General features: G+C 34.6%; 1 protein-coding gene across 1 annotated transcript in view; it reads left to right on the top strand.

Moving 5' to 3' along the window:
* CNTNAP2 (contactin associated protein 2) overlaps positions 1–26,347 on the top strand; it is a 1,035,266-nt gene that overhangs the window by 491,943 nt on the left and 516,976 nt on the right. The window contains exons 5-8 of the mRNA XM_042044203.1: positions 12,364–12,567; positions 14,880–15,064; positions 18,218–18,361; positions 23,783–24,047. Coding sequence (XP_041900137.1) covers positions 12,364–12,567; positions 14,880–15,064; positions 18,218–18,361; positions 23,783–24,047 — 798 coding nt within the window. The remainder of the gene's footprint in view (positions 1–12,363; positions 12,568–14,879; positions 15,065–18,217; positions 18,362–23,782; positions 24,048–26,347) is intronic.

The following is a 26,347-nucleotide window of genomic DNA, read 5'->3' on the forward strand; positions in this document are numbered from 1 at the left end:
TACACCAGGATGGTATTGCACGCACAATTTTCATTGTTCATGAATACAATGTATACCATTTGTGGGCATTGTTTGAGTGTGTTTGCTTGTCTGACTTGAAAATGAAAATTAAATGAAAGATACAGATTGTATAAAACTGCCTTTAACTATTACTCATCAGAGCAAATATCATTTTGGTTTTGTTAGGAAAATCAGGGTGCGTCATCTGTTACAAAGGCAGAATTTTTACTTAGTAAGGGATTTTCCACCCTATTTGTAATTATATATATGTGTATGATAGCTCATCTTTACATGATACACACATGAAATATTTTATGAATTTCTTGTATCTACAATACTGCCATGTTGGTGTTAAATTTCCAATTAGCAATTCTTACATTTTGATGAAGCCCCCCCGAAATTAATGGGCTGTAATCCATAAATAAAAATTAAATTTTAAAAATAATTTCAGTACTTCTGTGGAAGTTAAGGGTATGATATTTTGAGAAAATTCTTATACTTAGTGGCTTGTGAACAGAATTTGTAATTTTTTTTCATGAAATTATCTTATTGCAGTCAAATAGTAAACAATGAGTTTATTCAAGACTAGGAATATCTAAGCAGAAAAAAAGCAGTGGAAATCATCTAGGAGAGGGGTTTTGTTTTGTTTTTTTTAATATGCATGAGTCCTCCATTGATGCCTAAAATGGCTCTTTGTAATGAATTGTATTTGTTTGGAAAACTTCTGCTTGGATAACAGTAATTAGTCAGCAGTTTTCAAATTGATATAAATGCATAGGAACCTTATTACAATTTTAAATATTTACTTAAGAAGGCTTATTTTCCTCCCATTGATTTCTGACAGAGCAGATTGTTCTTAATGCTTTTGAACACCAAAGACACATTTCTTTGAGTATGTATGCACTGACCCCTTAATCACTATTTGAGAATTTATTTTGCCTCATCAAAGGAAAAAAAGTAAAATGTATGTTTAGATTTTCTTTCCTTGAAAGAGAATTGATGCATAGTGCAGGAGTTATTTGTCTTTGTTAAATAGGTGGAAGTCTAATCCTTCACTGGTATTAGTGGTTAACAACATCTTAACATCTTAAGAAAGTCAGGAGTCTGGAAACTGACTTGAGATGATCTTTTGCTTCAGCAACACTTTCACTAGGGAAAATGCTTGGACAAGAGGAATAACAGTAGTTACTGCACAATAAGCTATTGCATGCACAAACTAAACATGAATTCTCAGGTTAATAACCTCTACATGGATTTCTTCTGCTGAAGACTTATATTTTAAAATACACTGACAATAGTATCTGCATTTATATTGGCATTGATTTTTTTTGTTGTTTTAGGATGCTGCCACATGGACAGAAAGAGTTCACAAAAGCTTATGTGTCCATTACTTGTTACCTTAGAGTTGTTCTGTTTTGATAAAGTCTTCTCCCATATCTATAAAGTCTTTCTCCCATATACACATAACAATAATTTGTTAAATCCAAAAGGAAAGAATTTTCCTTTACAAACCAAATCCATGATATATGTGTATGCAAGATGTGGCTATCACATTACATATTAGGTTGTATCCCAGTGTAGTAAGCCAAGACCTGCCTGCTACCTGCTTTATATATTTGATTTGTTCTAAAAAATGTTGTCTGGATAAAGGGTGAAAAATACCTTTCAAACACCACACTCATCACAACCAAATCCATAGGGAAAATTTCTCTGAATGTCTTGTTCCAGCATAAAAGAAGTAAAAAAATTTTTAAAAACTTTTAGAAAATGGAATGTGACAGTTTCAAGCAATAAAATTTACTTTTCCACATCTGAGTTTTAAGAAAGCATCTTCCCGTTTTATTCATGTGTAACATTAATCGTTTCATGGCTGAATAGTAGCATCTTATGAAGCTGGAGTGAGTTGCCCATATGCACTTGCATGCATTTCTTACCTACCTGGAACAATCTTGAGTGTTATCCTCCCTTTCCTAATTAAACATAATCAATTATAGCCTAAATAGGGGCTAGAAAATTTCATCCATTGTGTGAACATAAGTATTTGCTGTAGTGACAGTGACTAACATACAGAGCTGGTTGAATTATTTTTAAGAATGAGGTTTTTGAAAATTGTTGTTGAAAAATAATTTCATTAATTCCATCATCTGAAAAAATCTTGTATAATTTGAAGACTGAAAGAAAGTGTTTTTTCAAATCAAACAAACATAGTTTGTTTGTAAACATAGTTTGGCTGCCTCTAATAACAGATTAATGGTCCCAAAAAGAAAAAATGCTCCCATCTGGAAGAAAAGCTATAAGCATGCTGTAATGCAGGCTCCTTTTATTTTTGGAAAAAAATAAAATTTAACAGGTTTTGGTGACATTTCTTTTTTAGAGACACTGTGTTATGATATTTTGAGCCTTCCAGATACTTCAAACTGATTAACCAAAAATGCCATTTCCTTCCCTTACTTAATCTGACTCTTCTATTAAGCAACAGGTTTGACTTTTATTTCTCTGTCGGGAGCCTGTAATTTTAGCAACAAACACTAGAAAAATATTTGAGGTAAGGAAGCAATGGTTTTAGATTCTAGTATCAGTATTTACTTTAGAGCTTGAAAACTGAAATAAAATTAACCCATTAGTACAGAAAAAGTAAATATGTAGTCATGGATGAAGAATTGAAATTATAAGAGTAATGGACTTTGTAATTGTAAGTATTTAACCTGCTGAATGTTAATCTATGTTAACTGGATATGAGCAGGTCCCTTACACTCTTCCTAAAAAGAAACTCTCATCTTTCTGTATTTTTTTAGCTTGTAGTGATGGAGGATAATACAGAGTTCAGGAAACTGAATTGCTGGCACTGGCTGAGCAGGGAAACCTGAAATGCATGGTACAATTCCTAGGAGAGGAACAGCCAGTCACAGAGCTGAGATATCATAAGCAAACTCGTGCCAGAGGCACTGTTCTGGCAAGTGGGGAATTTGAAGGTCTTAAACTCCGCAACACCAGAAACTCTTGAACTGTAAAGCCTGCTAGAAGTTATAGATAAGTCATGTTTGGCTGTAGGGAGGGAGACACGATCTATCACTGACCTTGGAAAGGGCAGCCTGATAAACACAAGGAAAATCACTTGCCAATAAAGCGAATCTATTTCCTGGTTCAGGTAAGGAAAAAAGGCAAAAACCCAGTTAACTGAAACTCAATGCTTCTGGCAGAACTAAATGTGCAAGTAAGCTCTGAGCATGTGGATTGTACTAGATGAAATCTAGAGATCCCTTGGAACCTTCATGATTTTGTAACCATGTGCTCTTACCTGATGTACTTCTTCTCATGGAGAGAATTTTTGCAACAAAAATGGTTTTTCCCTCTCAGGTAAGTAGCTCACTTTACATGTATGATATAATACAAGTTAAACATTTCATATTGCTGTATATTGAATCCTTCTGGGATTTTCTTTCCCAGAATGTAAGCAGTGTTGCAAGTGATGCTGATGCAGTAACATCAATCCTTACATTTTTGTTAATTGTTGTTCCAATGCAGCACTCATTCATTTGAAATTGGTAACTGTATGCTCTTTTACAGTAGCACCTTAATCACATGTTTACATGTTAAATTATTAGACTTCCACTGAACCAAGGCAGAACTTAATCAATGTAGATCATGTGAAAATAAAGCTTTGACTTGTACCCTTGAGTATGAGTGGGGCTTTTAAATTGAACATACTAAAATAAATACAAAGGATAGAAAAACACTGGATTCAGCCATCATTAAATTCACAATGGATCTATGCATGACAGAGTTTGTGGCTCAGATTTCACGGTTTACAAGTTCGGAACCCAAACACTTTCTTGCATCAGAAAGCGCAAGGTGTCATAGAGTATGGAGTACGGTAGAGGTATGCATGATCTTAGATATATGTGATGTTAGGCAGGAGAGGAAAAACTTTTTGACTGAATTACTTATTTTGAATTATTTGTCCACAATCAAGTTCCAGTGGTCTCATTCTCTTATGTTGTTCTAAACACAAGATATTTTTCTCTGATTGATTTGGAAATAAAACACTGAAACGGAACTGTACAAATGTGCAAAGTTGTTCTGCTATCATTTATGCTAAAGAATTTTCCTCTATTAACTCATCATTTTGAATTTAAATACAGTAGCTGAAAATAGCAACAGAGTTTAGTTTCTGTTTCTTTAAAGTGAATTGGTACACCAAGATGGAATTAGCAGCAGCAACAGCAGCAGCCTCACAGCTGGAACGAAAGACTACGCATCTATTAGAAATGGGATTTAGTGACACACATTTTTGGCCCTTAGCAATAGTGAAGTTACTCACTATAATAAATGTGAGTGTCTCCTGGCCAAATCTGTCTCAGTCTTGCACTCCTTGCCCTTTACAGTCAACTGCAGAAGTTTGAATGACAATTGTGAGATTTTCATTTTATGAGACTTAGCTGAGCACAGGCATTTGAAATGGTCCATGCTCCATAATCCTTAATCATTGTGTGTGCCGCTCACTTTGAGAGTTCAATTTAAATACAAGCTCCATGGTTGGAAGAAGTAAAGAATATGTGTTTGAGAGTGATTTTGTGAATAAAGGATATGGAACATGAGTGAGAAAGAAGAATCTGGTCTTGAGAAATGGGTGTTCTGAGAGCATCCAGATATTAAAAAGACATGGTAAGATTATATACCAGGAGATGATTGAATTGGGTGGCATCAGCTCAAAAAGAAATCAAAAAGGGAACTTCTCAACCCATATTTTGTAGGTCAACTGTGTATCTTCCTGTTTTCATGTAACTGTAAACACTAAAACCAAGGCTCCAGCTAGTCATCCATTTCCTTAATGTTTTAATAGATTGTCTTGTCCATTTTGTAGATCATTTATTCACTGAGTAAACTGAGTGTAAGTGTTGTAAGACATGGTACACCTTCTTTGTTTGGTTTTTTCATTAAGTAATGAGTAACTTCAGCAATATAATAAGGATTGAGACCTGTTTTGGCCATTTACTCTGCAAGAGTCAGGGCTGTCTTTTTTTATTGACCTGGAGCTCTTGTGATTTACCTTTTTAATAAACAGTGAAAACATTACTAGAGGCTAGCTGTTTTCAAGTAAATTAAGTTCTGTACTGTACCTAGTTTTAGAGTTTAATTATATACCTTAATGTTCCCATTGAGATCCAATGTCAAGTGATGAGTTTCAAAATGAAGAACAGAACTAAATGTATTTATGATTGCAAGGAATGCTTCTGGCTTGTAAATCAGCATGATAAAATACAAAAAAAGCCGACTTTCTTTAGCGTATCTGAATTATACATATATTTTTACCAAATTTATTTCAAAGTACCATAGCTTAGAGAATAGTAGATCATAGAGGAAATTTTGCAGCGTCCAGTTCATGGTTGCAAGCTGCCTGAATTTTAATTTTCACGATCATAAATGAACCTTGTGATGCTATACATATGAAAATTTTTCAAAGTGTGAAAACTCATGTACAGCCATGAAAGCTGTACTTTTATTGATGCTGAATCTCCTTTTTTTCCAAGGAATAGACTACTTGAAATAGACTGTATCTCTTAGCCTGCGTTGTAATTGACTTTCTGGAGTCATAAAGCAGAGTAGATTATGGAAGGAATAGGTTTTGTCTAAGATGAAGATTATTTTGGGTTACAGTCTTGGTTCTCTCTGGCACTGACAGTAGTCCACTAAAGGAGACCACTATGTACTATTTGGTATGGTTTATTTTGCAAACCATGGTTAGAAGGTATAAGCTTAAAACTGAATTGCAAAGTATATTATAACTGTGTTCATGTTCTCATTTATCCACCTTATAGTGAAAACATAGCATATTTAAAAATGTTCCCATTTAGTTTTTAAATTAATTATCTTTTTGATATTTGAAGAATCAATGAAAGAAAATTTGCTTGAAAATCATCAGCCAAAAAAATCGTCAACCTTAATTTGTTAAGGAAAATCATCCTATTTACACACACCCATAAGAAAATAATTGTGTAGCATATTTGGAGGCTTAATCTAAGTTCATAAAACTTTCAGTGCTTTAGTGTTTTATCTTCTTTGTATTCAGTAACTAATGCAAGTTAGTTGAAACTGCAGAGTACTTCACTGTTTTGTACACTCGTCTCAAAATTACTGTCTTAAGCAAGAATTAGCATGTATAAAAATTTAGTTTAATAGCTACAGAAAGAACCCAATTTTCCTACTTAAAAAAAAAATGGAGGGACGCAGGGAAATTTTTAGCCATGGTCATTATATTACATTCCTCTATATATAGTCCATATTCTTTTGTTTTGCTTCCTTCTTTAATTTTGCTTCTGCTGCTTTTTCATTTCATTTGTCACATTTGTTTCTTATTAGATAGAAAACTATGACAAAGAACCACATATTTATAGACATTTGCACAAGAGTTAGAAAAATTAGTAGTATTATCCCACCATTATAATAACATTTATTATAATAGGAATATTATGTTAGGATAATAATAGGGAAAAAAATTAAAAGTACCAAGTGCTTTTTGTATATCTTCAGTGGATATTGCACCCAGAACTTGGAAAAGCATTCTCACTACTTTAGGGAATACTTCCTCACAGATTTATTTAGACCGTTTTGGCAGGCATATAAAAAATAAGAGTAAATTCGTGTCATTTACCCAAGAATTGAGTTAAAAATACACCTTGACAAAACACTCTTACTACTTTGATACTGCACTGCCATATGTGCATTGAATGTAATATAAAGAAAAACAAGGAAGAAGTTCCACACCTGCTAGCAAAGGTATTTTTTGTCTTTCAAGCATTGACATCACTTGACAGATAACAAGAGGATTCAGGCTCAGTGCAGTGGAAACTAAGCAAGCAACGGAAACATGAGATTGATTCCTTCACCATGTGCTTCTAGAATATGAATAAGTATACATTATTGTATGTGCAACATACATCTGTACCTGTATTAGATTTTTTTTCCTTTGTGGCAGGTGCATTGACTTTTGACAAAGGGAGTAAAGGCAGTGCCAGTCTGGCTGCAGCAGACTTCAGGCCAGAGCTCCCCATGTCCTTATGGCTGGGCTGTAGTGCCTGAAGGCAGTGTTCAAACACGGTACCTTTGGCGCTCTGCCTCATTGTAAGAAAACATAAAAGAGGAGGCAATCTTTTGAGTGCTGTGCTGGGCCATGGCTTCTTTTTTTTTTTTTCCCTGTGAAATGAGGTGTAGCAATGCATCTCTAACATTAGCTCAGCTAACTTAGTTCCACCGAGGCTCAAGCTGCAAAGATTCCAGTGGCAAATTCAACCATGCTGTCATTTTGACAGGATATGGAACTATTGAAAAAGTAGATTAGGATTTTCTGAAGACATTTCTGTATATGTAGTTTTTTGTGAGTAATAAAAAAATGAGGCTTTATTTTTGATGATTTTGAGCCTTCTCCCTTGCTTTGTTAGAAGAAAGCATACTTTTTTGCTGTTAAAATATGGAAACAATACACTGTTTATGTGCTTATATTTCCCATAATGATATTTTAGTACCCGTGACTAATAGCTACAAGTGAGACTACAGATGTGGAATAGTTTGGGCCAGCCAAAGACTCTTTGATGCATTTCTGATATTTTTACATGGTGGATGCTCAGCGTATGGTTATTACCATCTGTTACTATACTACTAGCACATCAGATGTAAGGTTCAAATTAAGGGGTAAGAAAAGAATGCTAAAAGTGATGATCTTTTCCCTAAAGCTCATTTAGTCTAAACAGATTATTTAAGTGGATGAAAAAACAGGAGAGATAACAGAGTGAGAAAATTTCACCTAAGGTCGCTGTCTGTCAGTAGTACAGAAGTTTTATGTCTTTAATCCCACTGAAATATTTTGTACAGGCTTTGAAGAGTCAATCATTCAGAGATCAGTAGCAATTTAAAAATATGTGTACATGTTAAATTTGTAATTTAGGAGGAGAAACATATTGCTGTGGTTTTTGTTCACTGTATGGTAAACATTTTTCTGGAAAGCACTTTGCTGTTCTGCTTTGTTCTAATCGCTTTTATTTTATTGTATCCAGAAGCAGGGATTTTTTAGTAACTCCAGGCAGTGCCTTGATCTAAGTAGCTGTGCAGAAGTCTCAGTATCTCATGAGTCTTTGTGAATGAGCATTTCTTCATTCTTAAAGTGCTGACAGCTGAGGATAGTTATACTTCTTTCACAAGAAGTGGAGGAAATAGAGAATTTCTGGAGCTTGAGTCTGATTTGGGGCTGTTTCTTTATAATTAGTTAATAAGTAGTTTTGGAATATTAAATAAAATATCATCAACTAGATTTGATGCCCTGAACAAATTTTGCCAAATCCTGCATGCAGCCAAAAGTACAGGGTAAAAGCATAGGTAGAAAGTCCTCTTATTGGGAATTTAGTTTCCTTTGAGATTTATGAATAGGGTCACATTTGCCACCCAATATCCTGTCAGTCTTTGCAAGGCTGTCTGAAAAACTTTTAGGAAAAATTTTTTAGAAGAAAATTGATGATGCATTAAGCAACAAAATGGTTTCAATATGGCGTCTCAGACATTTACTGGAATAAGGCCTAACACATCTCCCTAGCCAAATGAAAGTGGTGTTATATTTTTCCTGTTTTAGCAGTGTCTTCCAATCTATCAGTATAATAGGAAATCCAGTAGAGCAGAAATCAAATTGCAAGTAATCAGGTTTATATTTCCTATTTCCATGTAATTAAAAAAAAAAAAATTCTCAGTCTTTCTTTCCCCCATCTTTCTTCATTTTCTCCTCTTTCTCCTTTTTTAGCTTTATCTTTTCTCAAAAAGGTTTTCCCCATTGCAGGAGTAGCCTCTGAGAACACTCACTGACTGCAGGCAAACATACTTCATGTGATGGCTTACATCTCTTTCCTACTAATGCTGATAGTTGAGTGGCTAAGGATGAGAAAAATTATATATTTACACTTCAACTATAGGAATTATATGGTTTACTGTCTGAGTACCATTCTGCACCACTGTTGGAACCCTGAGTTCAGAGAATTTCAGTGTTTCAGTGCTGACAGACAACGATCTTCAAAAGCACACTGCATTTGACCTGAGGCCTTGGGAAAGGCTTCCCAGATTATGTAATAGTACTGAGAGTGCTGCTGTGTGATTAAAAAGAAATTAGTTATGTCACTGGGTGGAATATGCAGAGATGTAGAAAAATTAGATTTATGGGATTTAGTAACAAGATGGAGGATTTTGGGTGTGGATTTGTTCTTCTTTCCTTCTTCTTCTTCACAAATCTAGGTGTTTTGGTATTGGTTCAAAAAACCCACAGTGTGGATCATGAATAATTATTGGATTATAAGCAAAAATTAATTAGTTGGCATTCCATAATTGGATAATGTGGGCTTTAAATGGCCTTGGAAGTTAGAACTCAGGGCCATTTTCACCTTGTTAACTTAGAGGCACATCCCATGCAGGTGTGCTATAGATAAGAAATAATAAACATCACCTCCTGTGTTTTAATTCGAACTCTGAGTAAAAGAACTCACAAAACAGAAGCAAAGAAGAAAAGAAACGAAAGAGAGAAAATTAATATATCATGGTAATTATCACGATATTAAAGAGCTGAGTGTCATCATAGAAAGAACACAAGTCATTGCTATAGTCTACGTATGATAACTCTTAAACATAATTGCTATGTAATCTTCAGGTGATTTAATTATCATTCAGACCCATGCTGACAGCACATCTATGCATAAAAAAAATCTGCTTAATCAAAGATTACTGCTGGTTCTTTTTTTAATTGAATTCTTTTCAAAACATGGAAATTCAGGGACAGATTCTGGAAAAATGTGGCCCTTTTACTCAGCTTTATGAGAACATATATGCAACTGCAACAATGTCGTAGGAACAGACGGGATACTTGCCTTATCATGGACATCTTGTTGTGAATCCACAAAACCTCATGGACCTGATCAGCTCTGGGTCAGATACCTGACTATTAAAGCAACTTTTGCTGGTGTTACGAAGTGGTACCAGCTGGGCTTAGGGGAAAGCTGGTATACACCATACCCATAGCAGTTTCTGTAACCATCTAAGAAATTTTATGGAAGACAATCTCAGACATTGCATGTGGAATCATATTTTTATGATGTATATTTGGTAAGAAGGTTACTTAAGCTGTAATGTCCATCAATTTTTATTCACTTATAACACTTGTGCCAGGCAGTTCTATGGAGATTCAAAAGTGCAGGATCTCTATAGCAAATTTGCTTTACATAAAAGTATGATTCTTGTGATAAAAGAATGACTATCATGCTGGTTTTTTGGGGGTTTTTTTCCCTATAAATAGATTTCATGTTTTTCTAAAAGTTTGGTGTTTTTTTCCAAAAACTACATACAAAAATCTCAAGAATGAATTTCTCAGATCTCTTGACAGCTTGTAAAGCAAACAAAACCAATTGGTTCGTATAATCTTTGTTACAGTATTTTTCTAACAATTTTCTTTGTTTCTTATAAAAAGCAATCATTCCAGAAGTAGTGGATCTACTTGAATCATGATAACCCCACTTCTGAAATCCCATGTTGCTGCTTCTGAATACTTCTGCATCTGCACCCCTCTTTCATGCTGATAACTTCTAAACAGATTCATTGCACTACAAATTAAAAATACCATTTTGATATTTAATTTTGAGCTGGTTCCCATGCCTGAAATTTGTCATTTAGAAGAACCAGATCAGGCTGAGGATTTTAGTTCTCCTAAAGCTTAATACTTATTTATAATTAAAATTTGCATTTTAAGATGTGTTTTATAAAGAAAAGTGATATTTCTAATATATATGGCTGCATTCTGATAAAAAGTGAGATACATGGTGATAATTATGGGATATCGCAGCCAATTTGTAAGGCTCATATTTTACGTACCGGATAAAACCCTTCACAATTAGTTGGCATAAACAATAAGGGGATAACAGTTTATCATTTCATCAGAAGTCTTTGCAGGCTTAGGCAGACTTGGCCATGTAAATTCAAATTGAAATATAGGCAGTTAGGCATAGTATACATAGTCTTTTAACAGAGTTTTGAAACAGTCTTCTGTGTTAATTACACAACAGAAATGTGTTTGTGTTTTTTGAGAGGGGATGAAAGATTTAAATTAATTACCACCATAATAACAAAAACAAGTTAGGAATTTTAAAAAGTTGCAAACAATCACTGAAGAGCAGACCACAGAAGAAGGCAAAAATCAGTGGTTGAAGAACATATGAAAAAATGCCATCCTTCTTTTCATTCAGAGCATGAATGAATATGGTATGTCAATAAGAAGTGTAAATGCTTTTGAAGAACATGGGTGGATTTTTTTTTCTTTAAAAAAAAGAATATTTTCTTATTAATTCCTTTATAAGGATTTTACTTAATGATTATTCAAATTGTTAGTTGTCAACAATGAGGATGAAATGCTCATACAAATAGTAGCTAAGACACTGGTGATTGATTATTAGCAGTTTAAGGGGATTTCTTAAATCTCTATAAATTTTTAGAGGTAAATAAATATCTGTTTGAAATCTTTTACAGAACTCAGCTTAAGTTAAAAGATTCAATATTCCACATAAATGCATGTGTTGAATGGAATCCAGTTCTGCAGTTATTTTTACTGTGGTTCTAACATCCAGAAAATTGTGGAAATTTTTGTTCTTTCTTTAGAGTAGAGATTAAGTCATGAAAATAAGACAACATGAAATTTTGTAGTGTTATTATGCAATATTTATTTGAATTTTGCATTGACCTTAAATGTTTGCATCCCTCAGTTTTCACATATTTTGAACAAAACCAAACATGAAACAAAAATTAGTTCAAATGAAAGGTTTTCTTTTTCTTCTCAAAATTAGTTGAGGTGACAACTTACGCACCATTTCCTGGAATAGACAAGGCAAATATCTATGTTTTACATAAAATCTAAAATTGCCAGAGCTCATGGTTTACTGTTTACAGTCCTTACAGATACCTATAGTGAATTTTAAAGAAGTATCAAATGATTTATGAATGACCTCTCAGACATTTACCTTTCATTTTGAGCTATAATTAGGAAAACATACATGGTAGCAATTATATTTGGGAGAAAATGAAAGTTATTGACTACGGGTTGTAGCTTTTGTCCTCCCAAATCTGGTTTGTTTTTATTTTTGCATTCTGTGGATTAAATTAATATTCTGCCTGGCCCCTACTTTTTATGGTATTAAATTATTGTCAAAAGAAAATATACTTACAATGCCTATCACACTTGCACATTTTTTATTCTGTTCAGGTATAATCTGCATATGGCATGTCTGTTTTTCCAGTGGCCACAGGAATATACAATCACTCATCAATGATGTTATTTGTTTTTTCCTTTAGGGGCTGATGTTATCAATTTTGATGGCCATGTGGTGTTACCATACAGATTCAGGAACAAGAAAATGAAAACACTGAAAGACGTCATCTCTCTGAAATTTAAGACCTCCGAAAGCGAAGGTGTAATCTTCCACGGAGAAGGACAGCAAGGAGACTATATCACCTTGGAACTGAAGAAAGCCAAACTTGTCCTAAATTTAAATTTAGGTATGTTTTGATTGTTTCGTTTTGTGGTAGTTTTTAGCTGTCCCACAAAAATTTTAGGTCAAATCTTTCATCCTCATTCCCACAGTAATATGATAAGCCAAATAATCTAATCAGATAATTTGTTGAAAATGTTGTTAATTCCCTTTCTATATGTTGGGTGGGGGGGGGCAGGTGGGATGTAGTGTGTGTTTAGTTCCACCCTGTCCTTTTTACCCTGTGTGAGATACTGTGAAAAGATCATACAAAAAAGCAAGATCAGCAATATATTGTCATTACTACAAACAAAAAAAAAAAAGCTTGCTGGAATTATATTTGGCCTTAGCTGTGGCTTTGTGTGAGAGAAGGACACTGTCATCACGTGTGGAAGAATAAAGGTCACCCTAAGGAACCTTGCAGGAAAAAAAAAGTGTCGGTCTAGGAAGCTACAGGCCACATGGAGTTATAGTTCAGCAGCCTTCCTAGAGCCTAAGAAAGAGGACTAAGAAAGGAAAAGAGATTGTTTTATCAGGCAATCTTATGATGAAAGCCTGTATATATTACTCTAGTTCCAGTCCTCCCAGTGGAGGACAACAGGATCATAAGTGACTGGATTTATAAAGTACATTTATTATGAAAAAAATCCACATTTATCTGGTTTCAGGTATTTTTTCCATTCAAACAAAAGAACTTTAGAAGAAGATTTCATGCAACTTTCCTTAGTTCTCTTACAGACATGTGAAGACTAAATTGTTCCTTTTGTTATTTACATTGAATGGTACTTATTTCCACTAGCATTTTCTCTTGTTCTTTTTCTAACGATCAACATGAACAGATGATGAGAAAGCACACCTTCCTATAGCAGTTACCTATTTTTAACAATTTTAATTGCAGTAGTAACCCTTTCATTTCCTGTTCCTCTATATTCTTCAGCACAGACTGTGTTTATAAGCTATTATAATTTCCATATATGAGTTTGGTAAGGATGTTCTTAAATCATTAGGCTGATAAATGGGACTAGGCCCTGTGACACATACTCAATAAACAGAAGTAATGCTTTATGGTATTATTATTATTATTATTATTATTATTCCTCTGCCTGAGAGTATTGTCTTTGCATCAGAGACAGTAGAAAAGAATGCTCATCTTGCCTGGTGAGATCCAGTGACTTAGTTTCATATACCAGGGACTGGGGGAAGGATGGGGAGACAGAACTGGATTTGGGTTTCACTTTGCACTGCATTTGACTTTGTGTTGAAGAAACTGAGGCTCAATGATATGCATGTGATTCTATTTTATTTTTTAACCAACAGGACCATTGGCCATCAGCATAAAGGCAGGATGGTCATTTCTAGGGAAGTAATGTCTTAAGCCATGGAAGTGTTATTTGCCAGAATGTGTTTTCAGCATGCACAAACCTTAATGTCTGACTTGCAAGCATTCTTGAGGGTAAGAAATTCTCAGCCTCAGAAATGCTTAGGTCCCTTTAAGTTTTCAGAACATGGAAGATTGCATTGAATTATTGAGCAGTGCAGCAATATTTCACACTTACTGCTGAATTAGTCATTTGCTGCTTCAGTTGGGATCTGTGCTATCAACCTGTGCTGGCTTAGCTGTGTCAGTCAGATGGCAATGAGATGTGATCTCTGACTAGCACAGCTGCACTGGCAAAACCCCCTGGATAACACAGCAGAGAATTGCAAAGCTATGCTCTTGCTAGTAGTTTGACTTCCAGAACAGGAAGATTGCTTCAGGAGAAGAGACCAAATAAGCTGTATTAGCAGAAGATGGTTTTTTGCTGCTGTTAACTCAGTCTGCATTGAGCATTTTCACCTCTGCTTACTGGTAAAGTGATAGTGGTGGAGGCCACAAAACATAGAATTCAAGAGTGAAAAGGCTTTTTGTTGTCAAAATCTGTTATCAGGATCCATGTTCTCAGCAGTCATAAATCAGTACAGTTTCAATGCAGCTCAGGATCTGGCCCAGAGGTGACGCTTTTCTTTTCTTTAGTGTAGGATTGAAGGTAGAAAATCCTAGATGTAAACAACTTTACAACTTGGAATTGGTATTGCTTCCTGGTTCATCTCCAAATAACTGCTATTATGAATTTATACATATATTCATACAGATCAGTGATCAGATGCTCGCTGTATTTGGTCTAGCTGTTTGTATTTGTGGCAGCAACTCTCCACTGGGCAAATCTCAACTTCATAGCAGACTGACTTACTCTAGTTTATTGCATGTCTGGTATGATTCAGGTGAAACATTGACAAAGAAAGAGGAAAATGTTTCCCTAACTAGTATGAGGTGAGAAATGCTATTGTTTCTGTTCTCAGGCAGCAACCAGCTTGGCTCTATTTTTGGCCATACATATGTGACGACAGGCAGCCTCTTGGATGATCACCACTGGCACTCTATCATCATAGAGCGCCACGGGAGGAACATCAATCTCACCCTCGACAGACACATGCAGCACTTCAGAACCAATGGAGAATTTGATTACCTGGACCTGGACTACGAGGTAAAGAGTGAAAGTTCTTTCTTTTCATTCAAATTGGTTTTGTAAAGATAGGTACAGTAAGAAAGCTAACATAATTTAAGAGGTTTTGTTACTTTTTCATAGTTTCTTTGATTACTTATTCCCTTACATTTCCTGAAATTCTCTTTCCAATGGTGTTGTCTCTCAAGTACAAATTATGTTTCTCTTAATTAGCCTACCAAGTCCCATATGGTGTAACAATCATCTCAGCCCTTTGTTTCAAAGTGGGAGATCTGTGTTGTTCAGCAAGTTAGGCATACGCAATTTTAAAAATCTCTAAAAGCAGCTGCTCTAAGCAGGAAGTATATTAAAAAAAGTATGGTGCAGTCAGTTGTTCCACTCAGGTGATAATTTTGCACTTGAATCAGAAAGCCTTAATCTGTGGTGTCAGTATTTATTTTTAGCAAAGGAAGAACATTAGAACCTTGTTATTAATGCAGATCTTGATCTGTCCTGTCTTAGGGAGATATTTCCTTGTATTTTCACAAATATGGCATCAGTAACTTCTTTCTAGAAAGAAGCAATGAAGAGTTAGGAAAGTTGTAAGAAAACTTGTTTAATCACTCAGGTTAATTCACACAAGTGTTAGTACTAATTAAATGTGGATTTGTTGTTTGATTACACTACAGCTTCAGGTATTATGAACTTGTTCAGCTCTTCTAATCTGTTGCACAAAGTTCGACATGTTGGTTATTGCAATTTTTGTGTAATATGTTCTTATACTCTTTACTGTTCCTAGTGAGAATTAATATGGTTGGCTGCACCAAATATGTAATTTCCACACTTATAAATGATGTCATGGAAAAAAGTTTGAATTAACTTGTGTATTGATATTTTTTCAATTTTTTGATCAAGAATATATGAATATTTGAAAAAAGTACTTATAATTGTAAATGCTTCTGAGTCAAATATTTGATTATATTCCAACAAATCTTTATGAATATATTATTTGTTGGGAGTTCTAATGAGAAAATAACAAGTAAATTTGCCTGTACGTCTATTACTTATTGAGCACTGAAGATCTGAACTGAACTACTTAAAACACATAAATAGATTTTATTAAAGGTTTTCAAGTGAGTGAACTACAGAAAAACTTAGGCTGAATGCCATAAGCCAGGGTTGTGCAATTTGTGCACATCATATATATTTTTTATATATATATATTTTATATATATATATAATGTTTACATAACAAATATATTGTGTACAATAAGTGAATCCTAGTAAGAGCTGAATTCAGTGCATTCACCTTCCCATCCTCTCTGCATTAAAAGATCTTACTGGCAGTTCTCAAACATACATTTAATTCTCCATATACATGGATCCCTGTGTTTAATCGAACTTGAGTGTGTGTGTATACATTTCTGGGGTTCCTATAAGCTCAAGAGACATAACCTCTTCTCCTTCCTTTCCTCTCACTTATCTCACTGGTTTAGGGCTTAGACATCACAGACTAAATTTAAAAGTGTTGCTTTTGTGATTAACAGGGAATAAGGCCGAAAGAAAAAAAACTATTTTTCATAGAAAAAACTGTTTCCAGGTTAATCTCTTTCAGAAAAGTTAAGTAAACATAAAAAGAAGAATAAGAATTAGTTCTGATTGCATTTTCAAGATCAAAAAATAGTCCCATTCTTAGTTCACTGTCACAATATGTGTTTTTTGCTTTGTCTTTTCTTCAAAATTCTTTTTTTCCAGTTACTTTAATCCAAACACGACTATAATATGCATAAAATATTTGACAACCATTAAAATATTAGTCACATTGTCCATGTGAAGTACTGTAACTTGTCTAAAGTCAAGTCATGTAAATTTAAAATACCTAAGGATGTGTCCACACGACTTTTACAAAGCTGGTGTGTGTGATTTATAAAGGTTTTATATTTCAGCTGTATAGCTTTAGTTCCTTGTATATGACAAGTGGAAGCTGCTTCTTTGGGGTAGAAAGTGGTATCTTACATGCTTTCAAAATGGAAAATGTCACCCTAGAGCTCTGTTTTCCTGCTGTTGGTAATAACAAATGGAATTGACAATGAATAATGTTTAAAAGCTTAATTCTGCCAAATCTCAGCAGCAGACGACAAATTGATATTTTTCTGAGCATTTGCGAGGCAGAAAAGCAAGGTGTCATTACTATTTATGCCATCATCTAATGGATATAATTACCTAACATAGATTGCAGCGACTAATCTCATGAGCCCCTTATTCTCGGCATTTGGGCTGCAAAATATTAATGAAAACATGTAACATTATTCACTTTCAATCATTTCCATAAAGACCATGGTGTGGTAGAGATCTGTACAGTCTCTATGGAGTGACAGAGAAAGACTTCATGAGAGATTAACACTTTCAGAATGTAAATATTTGGTTTTCTAAGTTTTTTAGCACTATAGATTATGCATAACCCAGAATCAATTAACCAGGGTAATGAAATGTAGCTGTAAGACAAAAACAATTCCTGCTTCAGTTTGATGACTGAGTCTTTGCAGTGGTTGTCTTCATCTTCTCTAAGGAGATTATCTGACCAGCTAAATCAAGGGATAACTCCTCATTAACTACAACTACATGACAAAAGCATGGTAGTAAAAAGTCCTTCTGTTTAAGAGGGGATTGCGTCTTTAACTACGTAAATTCTTCTGGATTAAATAGATATATAAACATTAAGGGAGAATAACATGCCATATTGGAGGGCACCACTGCTGTGGTAGTCTGAGCTCTGGCACACGGTTAGAGCTGAGTGAATGATTTGAATCAGATTATCTGGCTAATTTCATGTCTACTTTTGTTTAGAAAAATACTGTGATGGAAATTTATTCCAATTTCTTTGTTTGAAATGCTTATTTTCTGGTAGCAATCAGAGGAGCAGTTCATGTACGAATAGCTGTTAGGCATGTCTGTTCACTATTTGGACAATTGGAATAATACTTGGGTTTGGCTACCATAAATATTTGAAATTCATTACTTCTTTTTCTGCTTTTGCAGTATTTATTTTGATATGTCGTTTTCCTGTAAACAGTGTAGCCATCTCTCTTCTTTGCCATGGTTGAGTGTTCAAAGAAAGCAGATATATCTACAGCAAAATTGTTTAAAAGTCTTTGCCTTCCAGTAACTATTTACCATTTTCTGTTTCATTTGAAGATAACCTTTGGAGGTATGCCTTTTTCTGGCAAACCAAGTTCTAACAGTAGGAAGAATTTCAAAGGCTGTATGGAGAGCATCAACTACAATGGCAATAATATCACTGACCTTGCCAAGAGGAAGAAATTGGAACCTTCAAATGTGGTAAGAGCAGAATTTCAGGGTCATCTACACTTCTGCTTCTCTTTCTAAAGACTAGAAGGTTTTTGAGGGTGTGTTGCTGATATTCTTGTGATATACTGGAATAATATAAAACACAAAACAAATTTTACCACATGTATGAGCATTTTATTTTGGGGGTCTTGTTTCACCTTTCAAAAATTAACCTTTAGTGTCAGTCAGATAGCTTTTTTTTCTTTTTTAAAAAAATCAACTGAGCCATTAATTGCCTTTTCCCTTTCTTCTCAAATTATAGTAGTCCAAAACCAGTGCAGACAAGATTTATTATTAAATGAATTGCAGCTTTCTTTTGGCTTTCAAATCCTGATAATATTCCATCCCTGCTGAGCTAGTTGGATTGCTGGTGTGCAAAAGGCTTTGGATGAGAATACTTCTACAGTCTTTTTTGATACGTCTGAAAAACCTCAAGACATTATACTCAAAAATCATTATTTGCTTATTAACATTACAGAGCTTATTAGCATTTTATTCTATTTTTGCTGTGGCTTAAGTGTTCATAGTTGCTTTCATGTTCAGACTTGTGGCTTTATGGGCAGGGTGATTAAGAAAGAATATGCTTTAATTCCTGTGTTTTTAAAGCTCTAAGTGTTCCTGAAAATGCTTGCTGGCATGTAAAGGCAATGTGGGTAAGAAATAAATGTATTATTGCCATAACTTTAAGATTGTTCAAATAACTTTTTAAGCCTTTCTTCTGCATAAGCTTACAGACTTCAAAAATTCCTGCTAACAATACATAGGTTTACACTATTTCATTTTCCTTTATGTAACAAATTGTAGGGCTGTACATATGCAGTGATGATGTCACGCAAAGTATTGATTATCCTTGGACAGTAAAACTGAAACTTCATGTAACTATGAACATTATGGCTAAATCGTCAAGGAAATCCAAGTGATAGTCTTGAGTATGTGATGTTTTCCCATACAAATTCAGTAATGCAGCCTGACATGTATAACCTTTTCTATACATTAATTTCTACAGTATTGTCAAAGGGAAAGAATACAATATATATTCCATGCAGTAAGATCCCACTTTTAAAATTTTTTCAACCCAATCTCATGAACTCATGAAACTTTGATTTTTTTAGGGTTTTTTTTTCAAAATTACATGTGATTTCCTTCCTGCCGGGCATTTTCAGCTGTAATATAACTATGATTTTGAAAGATTGATACCTGATTTAAAAAAGAATCTTTGTACAGGAGCAATCTTTCCATTTTGCACAATCAAGTCCACTGCAAGTTAGTAGGACATATTCTTAAAGTCTCTTTCCGAACAGAAGTGTTGCTTAAGAAGTTCCTATAGTGCAAATCCTATCCTCTAAAGTCCTAGCCTCTCAAAAGTGTGGCATAGCTAGCAGACATCTAAAGTCTCTGAAAAATCATATTTCTGATTGTATTTCTTTCTTTCTTTCTTTGTTTCTTTGCTTTTAAAATTCTGTTGCCCATAACATGAAAGTAAAATCCTCATAAGAAGCTCTGGCATTATTAGTGCCACATCAAGAGGTGATAATGTGCCAGTTTAATTTGATGATTCCGTTGATTTCCAATTCTGAGAATGACTATAAAAATAGAAGTGACCTTTGTTTTCAGTAGGAATACTTGCTTCAGCTCTTCATAAGTATAATCAATTTTACTCTAACTAAATCAACATGGATTTTTATGTTTTTTACAAAACCATTTTTTCACCTAGTTTTTAGCATGATTTAGCAATAGAAATAGACTTGTTTGAAGCTATTGTTGTTGTTAAGCATGTTTATGATGATGTCACTCAAGCAGTCCAACATGTGTCCAAAGCTCCATTGTAGGAGATTCTGTACAAACCCATAACATGAAACACACCTTGCCCCAAATAGTGTATTATCTTAAAAGGCATAACACACACAATATGATGAGGCTGAATACAAGCAAAGTAATCAGTGTGGTTGTGAGAAATATCACAAAGGAAGCATAAATTCAGAGTAGAGAAGGATTTTAAGTGCTGTGAAACAAAAGAAAATTATATTCCTAGATGAAGACGAATTTCACAAGTCACGCAGTGAAAGGGACTTGACAAATTAATTATGCACAGTGAGGAGGCCCAGGAAATCAGAGATGATAAGATGGAGATGATCTTTATTTGTCTCTGAACAAAATTAAATTTAAAAAAATTATGTCTCATATGCATACATGTTATGAACAAAAAAGCACCACCAGTCATCCTTTTGCTTTATTGAAGAGTAAGGATCAAAAGACAAATTAAAAGTATTCTAAATTTAAATAAAGTCCAAACCTGACTTTAGTAACATATTTGGTTTAGATTCAGAGAGTAAAGGGGAATTTTTTTTTTAATTCTTTCATGATATTTGAGGTGGCATTAGCGTGCAGTGCACTGGCTGCACTGTATGATCCACTCTTGTTTAACAGGTAGTGTAGTCTTAATAAAATCATTACTTGTCTTCTGGGGGCTTCCTATTCAGCCAGTAGGTCTTTTAATTGGGAAAACTATTTACAGTAGTATTTTACACAAGGGATAATGTTTGAATGTGGATAGGCAAAATTGATTTATAAGTAAACATGAATCTAGTTTGCCACATAGATGAAAGATCACCATACACAGCTCAAGCTACACAAATTAAATTGTTTTTACCTTTTCCCTATCAATGTAGTATGAAAAATTCTCTGATAAGACCAAGACTTTCAATATAAATGCACAGTATATATTTGACTTCCAGATGTCATTGCACAGAAAACTATTCAGCATGTCACTCTGAATCTACAGAAAAGGACCTCATTCTCTTTGAAAAATGAGGAGGCTATTGTAGAGACAAGCTGCAGATTAACTCGATCTCTTGACCTAGAACTAGTGAGCAATCTATATAAGATGGGCTGTACTTAAAAGAGGACTCATCTTGTGAACTACAGTCATAGAGGGGATCAAAAATCCAGTTCATATTAATCTGAATAGCTCAGTAGGGAAAATGCTAACTAGCAGAGAAATTAGAACTACGTGTTACTTTCTCAAGAAATTTTTAATGCTGCTAGGCTATTCATGGGAAATGCATTCACTGATGTGAAAAAGGATTTGAATGCATTCAGTGCCATTAACATTAATAGGTGTTATACATGCAAGTACCGAAAACATCAGGATGACAGAAGAGTGTCAATTGGATATAAAAGCCTTCTTGTAATGAGGAAATTGTTAGTTCCTCTTGGTAACAAGGCAGCAAAAGGAACTCTTAAAAGGAATGCTCTCTGAGCACTGCTTAATTGGTATCTGTGACTGAACCGTGAGATGACATCTCTCAAAGAATGATGTAGCCTTCCAGGTCTACACAGGACTGCCTTAACAAAGTAACAGAAGTTGTTTCTATGCACAAGGTGACCATTACACTGAGAATGATAGCCAAGGGTTACAGAGGGTATTTCAGACACTCCCCACCTTTTTTTTACTGTGTGTAAAATTTGTGGTTTATGCACAAGTATTCTGTAGCAAACTTGGAAATGTTCAGATTAAAACTACTCAAACAAATGAGTTACCCATTTCTATTTCAGTTTAGGAACAAATCTAGGAGATCAATTTAAATAAACGTCTTCTCTAGTTCCAAATTACTGAAAATATCAGTGTTCCATAATTGATCCCAGAAGCTGCCAAATTGATAGTCTAGCTACTGCTAATTCTACTGGCCTTTAGAGGTAGACTCTGTAAAACTTCTGATGTTCTGTAGGAAAAAGAAGTTGTTATGCAGAGTAATCCAAGTATTTATCCTAGGGGTCAAGAAAATATTATTTTTATTCATTTGGGTTTTTACATGGAAATCCTATGTAAGAAGCTGAGTCTGCCACACCAGTTGTATCTCGCTATGATACAGATAAGGTGTTTCCTGATCGGATATTCTTTTAAAAAGTGATGGGTTTGGACATTGGCAAATGAGTGCTAAAACTTGCTTATTGATGTAATCCATTATCTCTGATTGAATATAATTATGTCTTAAAGAAATTTACTTAGGTCTTTCCTCCTACACATTTTCAAGTACAAATATCCTATCTTGCTTCCAAATTCTCTACTTTCCCTCAAGATGAACTTTCAGATGCATTTATACATTACAAATACAGAAATGTGACATAAAAGCCTAAATCAGTAAGTCAGTAATATGGAATTTAAAAATAATTATACAATAAAGATGATGACTGACTTCTACATGGATTCTGAACACTGCTAAGATGGACCACGTCTCTAAATATCTATGTACCTCCAAAAATATTGTTCAAGCCTTAATATTTTTTAATGAACAAATAAATATCAGAGGAATTGCTATCTTGATTATAGTAATAATATCTATACTGCATCCGATATACTTCTTCCTTCCCAAGTAGAACTGTAAGTGCCACATATCCACCTGTAACAGTGCATGAGAAAGCCTTACCACAGGACATGATCCACTTTGCCACATATTATAGGAATTCTTCAGCAGAGGAATTTTCCTGTTATATTTGCATTCATGCAGTAATAAGTTAATTCTGGACATAGATTACTACAAAGTACCTATGATTTCTAAGGAAAAAAAATGGTAATGCATCCTACCAATTTGGTCTTTTGTTGCAAGAAGTGACATGAGAACCAGAGTGAAAAATTCATGTCCCTAATTCTAGTCTTGTTTACAGATACACTTTAAAGCCTTGTAGATCAATAAAGTTGACTGGATCTTTTGTGAATTTCCTGAAGAATCAAATTTTAAAGTGTGGAAACTAGTTTCTTTTACAGAGAAAATTATTTACTATCCAAAAATATTAAGTGTTGTTCACAATCAGCTACACCAAATCCTTCTGCTTCATGAATTGAAGTATTAGCATTTGTGGTATCACCTAGTAGAAAACATAACAGAGAGGATGACTCTTCAGGTATTATACATCTTTCTTTTGGAGAATCATGAATTGTATTGATTGACTCATTGATATCAGGGTATTTGGAAACCTTCACTCATTTTTTATACTGTTCTCTTACAGGTTTCTATGAGGACCACAGACAAGCCCAAGTTTATCTGTGATAAATTTACCTTTTAACTAGAAAAATTAATGCTTTCATCTAAGCTGCTTCTTAGACTACAGCTCTTCAGGGCAGACTGCCTTTTATTTTGTGTATGTACAGTACAAAATATAATGGACACTGCTAGAAAAAAAACCAGAACCATCAGTAACTATTACAGTAGTAGCAACAATGGTAACATTAACAGCACATCTTTAGATGCATCATGCATTGATCACAGTAGTCTTTAGGCTGAATGAAATCTAGAATACTTTTCTAGAGGTAGCTATGGATGGATTAGTGGAATCTTACCATTTTGCTTATGGTTTTGCTTTTCTTTTTTTTTTTTTTTTTCTTTTTTTTTTTTTTGTGTGTGTTTTACTTAGGGAAATTTAAGTTTTTCTTGTGTGGAGCCACATACAGTGCCTGTCTTTTTCAATGCCACCAGTTACCTTGAGGTTCCTGGTCGTCCGAGCCAGGATCTGTTTTCAGTCAGTTTCCTTTTCCGGACCTGGAACCCAAGTGGACTTCTTCTCTTCAGCAAATTTGCAGATGGCCTGGGGAATGTTGAGATTGACATAAATGAGGGCAAAGTCAGCGTCCATATCAACGTTACCCAGGTGAAGAAGAACCGGATAGACATCTCATCGGGTAAGTGTGTTTTGGGTTTTTTTAAATTTGGTATCATTTTGGTTAACGTTGTTTAAAATCATCGTGCACCTAGAGATTGGAACAACTTTTTACAAAATTTAAAGTTCATATTGCAACTATATTAAATACTTTACTGTTTCATTGAGTAAGAGGTACAAGAATGTTGAAACAGTTGTTAGATTAAAAATATATATATAAATGATCTTATTGTGTCAAGAAATCACCCCTTATCCATGAGGCAGCATTTCTTCTTTTTTCTTCCTTCCTTCCGTCTTGCAGTTTTCTCTACAAAAATACTTGGTTTCAAAAGGGGGATGTACTCCCTTTCTAGGAGTAGTCTAATAATTAGGCTGCCCCTAATATTTCCCGATAATTAGGAAACTCTCGTAAAAAAACCAAATTCATTCATACCATAATTATTTGTATGGATTTTTTAGATCTGCATAGCTATCCTGCAAAAACTTAGGTTTATTTCAATCCTTCATTGTTAATTTTGTTGCAACAGGCATTTCAGAGCCTGTGAAATTAACTGTGTGTGTGAACATAGAAAAGCAAAATATGGCATCTGCCAGGTAAGGCTGCAGAAGGAATGCTGCTGTTGTACAGTATATATCACAGCAAACTTCTTTTTCCCTTCTTCTGCAGGGAATTAACAGAGGTCATGGTATAAACCTGCCCTGTTTTCTAGAAGTCAAAATGGTCTGCCTTTGGCACAAAGATTTCTGACCACTGTGGTCCTATAGATAAAAGGTGCACAATTTTTTCACTGGCTGTTTTTAACAGCTGACAAAGGAGAATTTCACACAATCACGTGTGCAGCCTTCTATGTAATAACTGCATGTCTAGAGTATGAATAGACTCTACTGGGAGGAATGCAGCCTGGTTATCACAAAATATTAGACTAACAAAAACCACAGCCTAGCCACCTAAAACCACTAGCAAATCTGGTATGGGTTTCATATCTTTGCTGTATTTTTGCCTGTCACCTGTAATAGCATGGTTTTCCAGGAGCAAGTTAAAGTCTTTTAGTCTTTATTCTATGTGCTTCTCATAATTTACAAACTTTCTTACATTAGCAGCTTTAATGTCAGTTTTCCAGTTAACATGGGGACATCAGTACTTCATTCTGGGGCGAGCAGTGTAGTGCCAGTGACTGGTAGGACTCACACAAGAGAGCTCTAAGCTGATGTTCAGGTGGCAGAGTCTTGTTCCTTCACATCTCTGCCATTAAGGTACTGAACCGAGTTATGGTTTGTCTGGTTTTATTTGTCATAATTTCCCTTGAATACCTTCAAGTTGCATGTACTGAGTCAGGGAGCTCCAACTTAGCAGGCACAGATTTCAGATAAACAGGAGAGTCTAGCCTCCCAAATTTTCGAATACAGTTGAATTCCTGCTCTTCTCACTGGTAACTGGGCACTGCTAACCTCCTTACTTAATTACTGCTTTATGAAGTGCTTCTTGATGGCTAGAAGAGATCAGACAGTAGGAGAAAAAGGTTTTCTTGTTGACTTTCATACCTAATTCATGGGAGCATTTTGTTCAAGGAGAGAAAGGCAGATGCAATTTTATATACTTTGATGACACTTTGCAAAAGTAAAAGTGAAATAATAATACATAGAAGTGCAGTGAATTAAGGGATGCAATTCTCTAAAGTGATCAAATAAAAAGCAGGAATGCAAAATGTTTAACTTTTGTGTAAATATAGTAATCGTGAGAGGTTACATAGCATGCTGTGGGAAAACATTGGGATAATAGTAGGTGATTCATTGGAATCATGAAGCAGACATGGACTTGCATTTAAAATCAGGAAATGGAGAACTACCATCAGGCAGTCTGTTCTTAGCAGTTTTCTTTGTATCCCAGAGATCCTTCCCTGCTGTCTGCTCAGTTTTTGTCAGGGATATTTTTTTCACTGTGTTAGCAGATCCCATCTAGAGTTCTTACATCTTATTTCGTGTTATCCTTTGGTCTTCAAAAGGGTACTTAACTGTTCCTTCGTTTGTTTAACTGCATCTCCTACCTGCTGGAGATTTCACTATATTCAATTCTTCATTAAATTCTCTCAGACTCTTGATCAGTCTTCTTCATCTTTTTCACAGGATAAGTCATCCCACTACTTTATTCTTGGAATATGTAAAAGAAAAATAATATTGTTATAATTATTAAAATGGTCTTGTGTACCTGAAGCTTCTTCACTCATGTGGAGTTCAAAGTTATGTTTTGTATGAGACATTCCTACTGTCTGTTGTGCCTTAGATACCTCTCTCATTCTGTTGTTGCCACTTTTGAAAAACCAC

The sequence above is a fragment of the Corvus kubaryi genome, unplaced genomic scaffold (assembly GCF_017639235.1).
Source record: "Corvus kubaryi isolate FWS band 111438036 unplaced genomic scaffold, C.kubaryi_AGA036_p1.0 37398, whole genome shotgun sequence".
Taxonomy (NCBI): domain Eukaryota; kingdom Metazoa; phylum Chordata; class Aves; order Passeriformes; family Corvidae; genus Corvus; species Corvus kubaryi.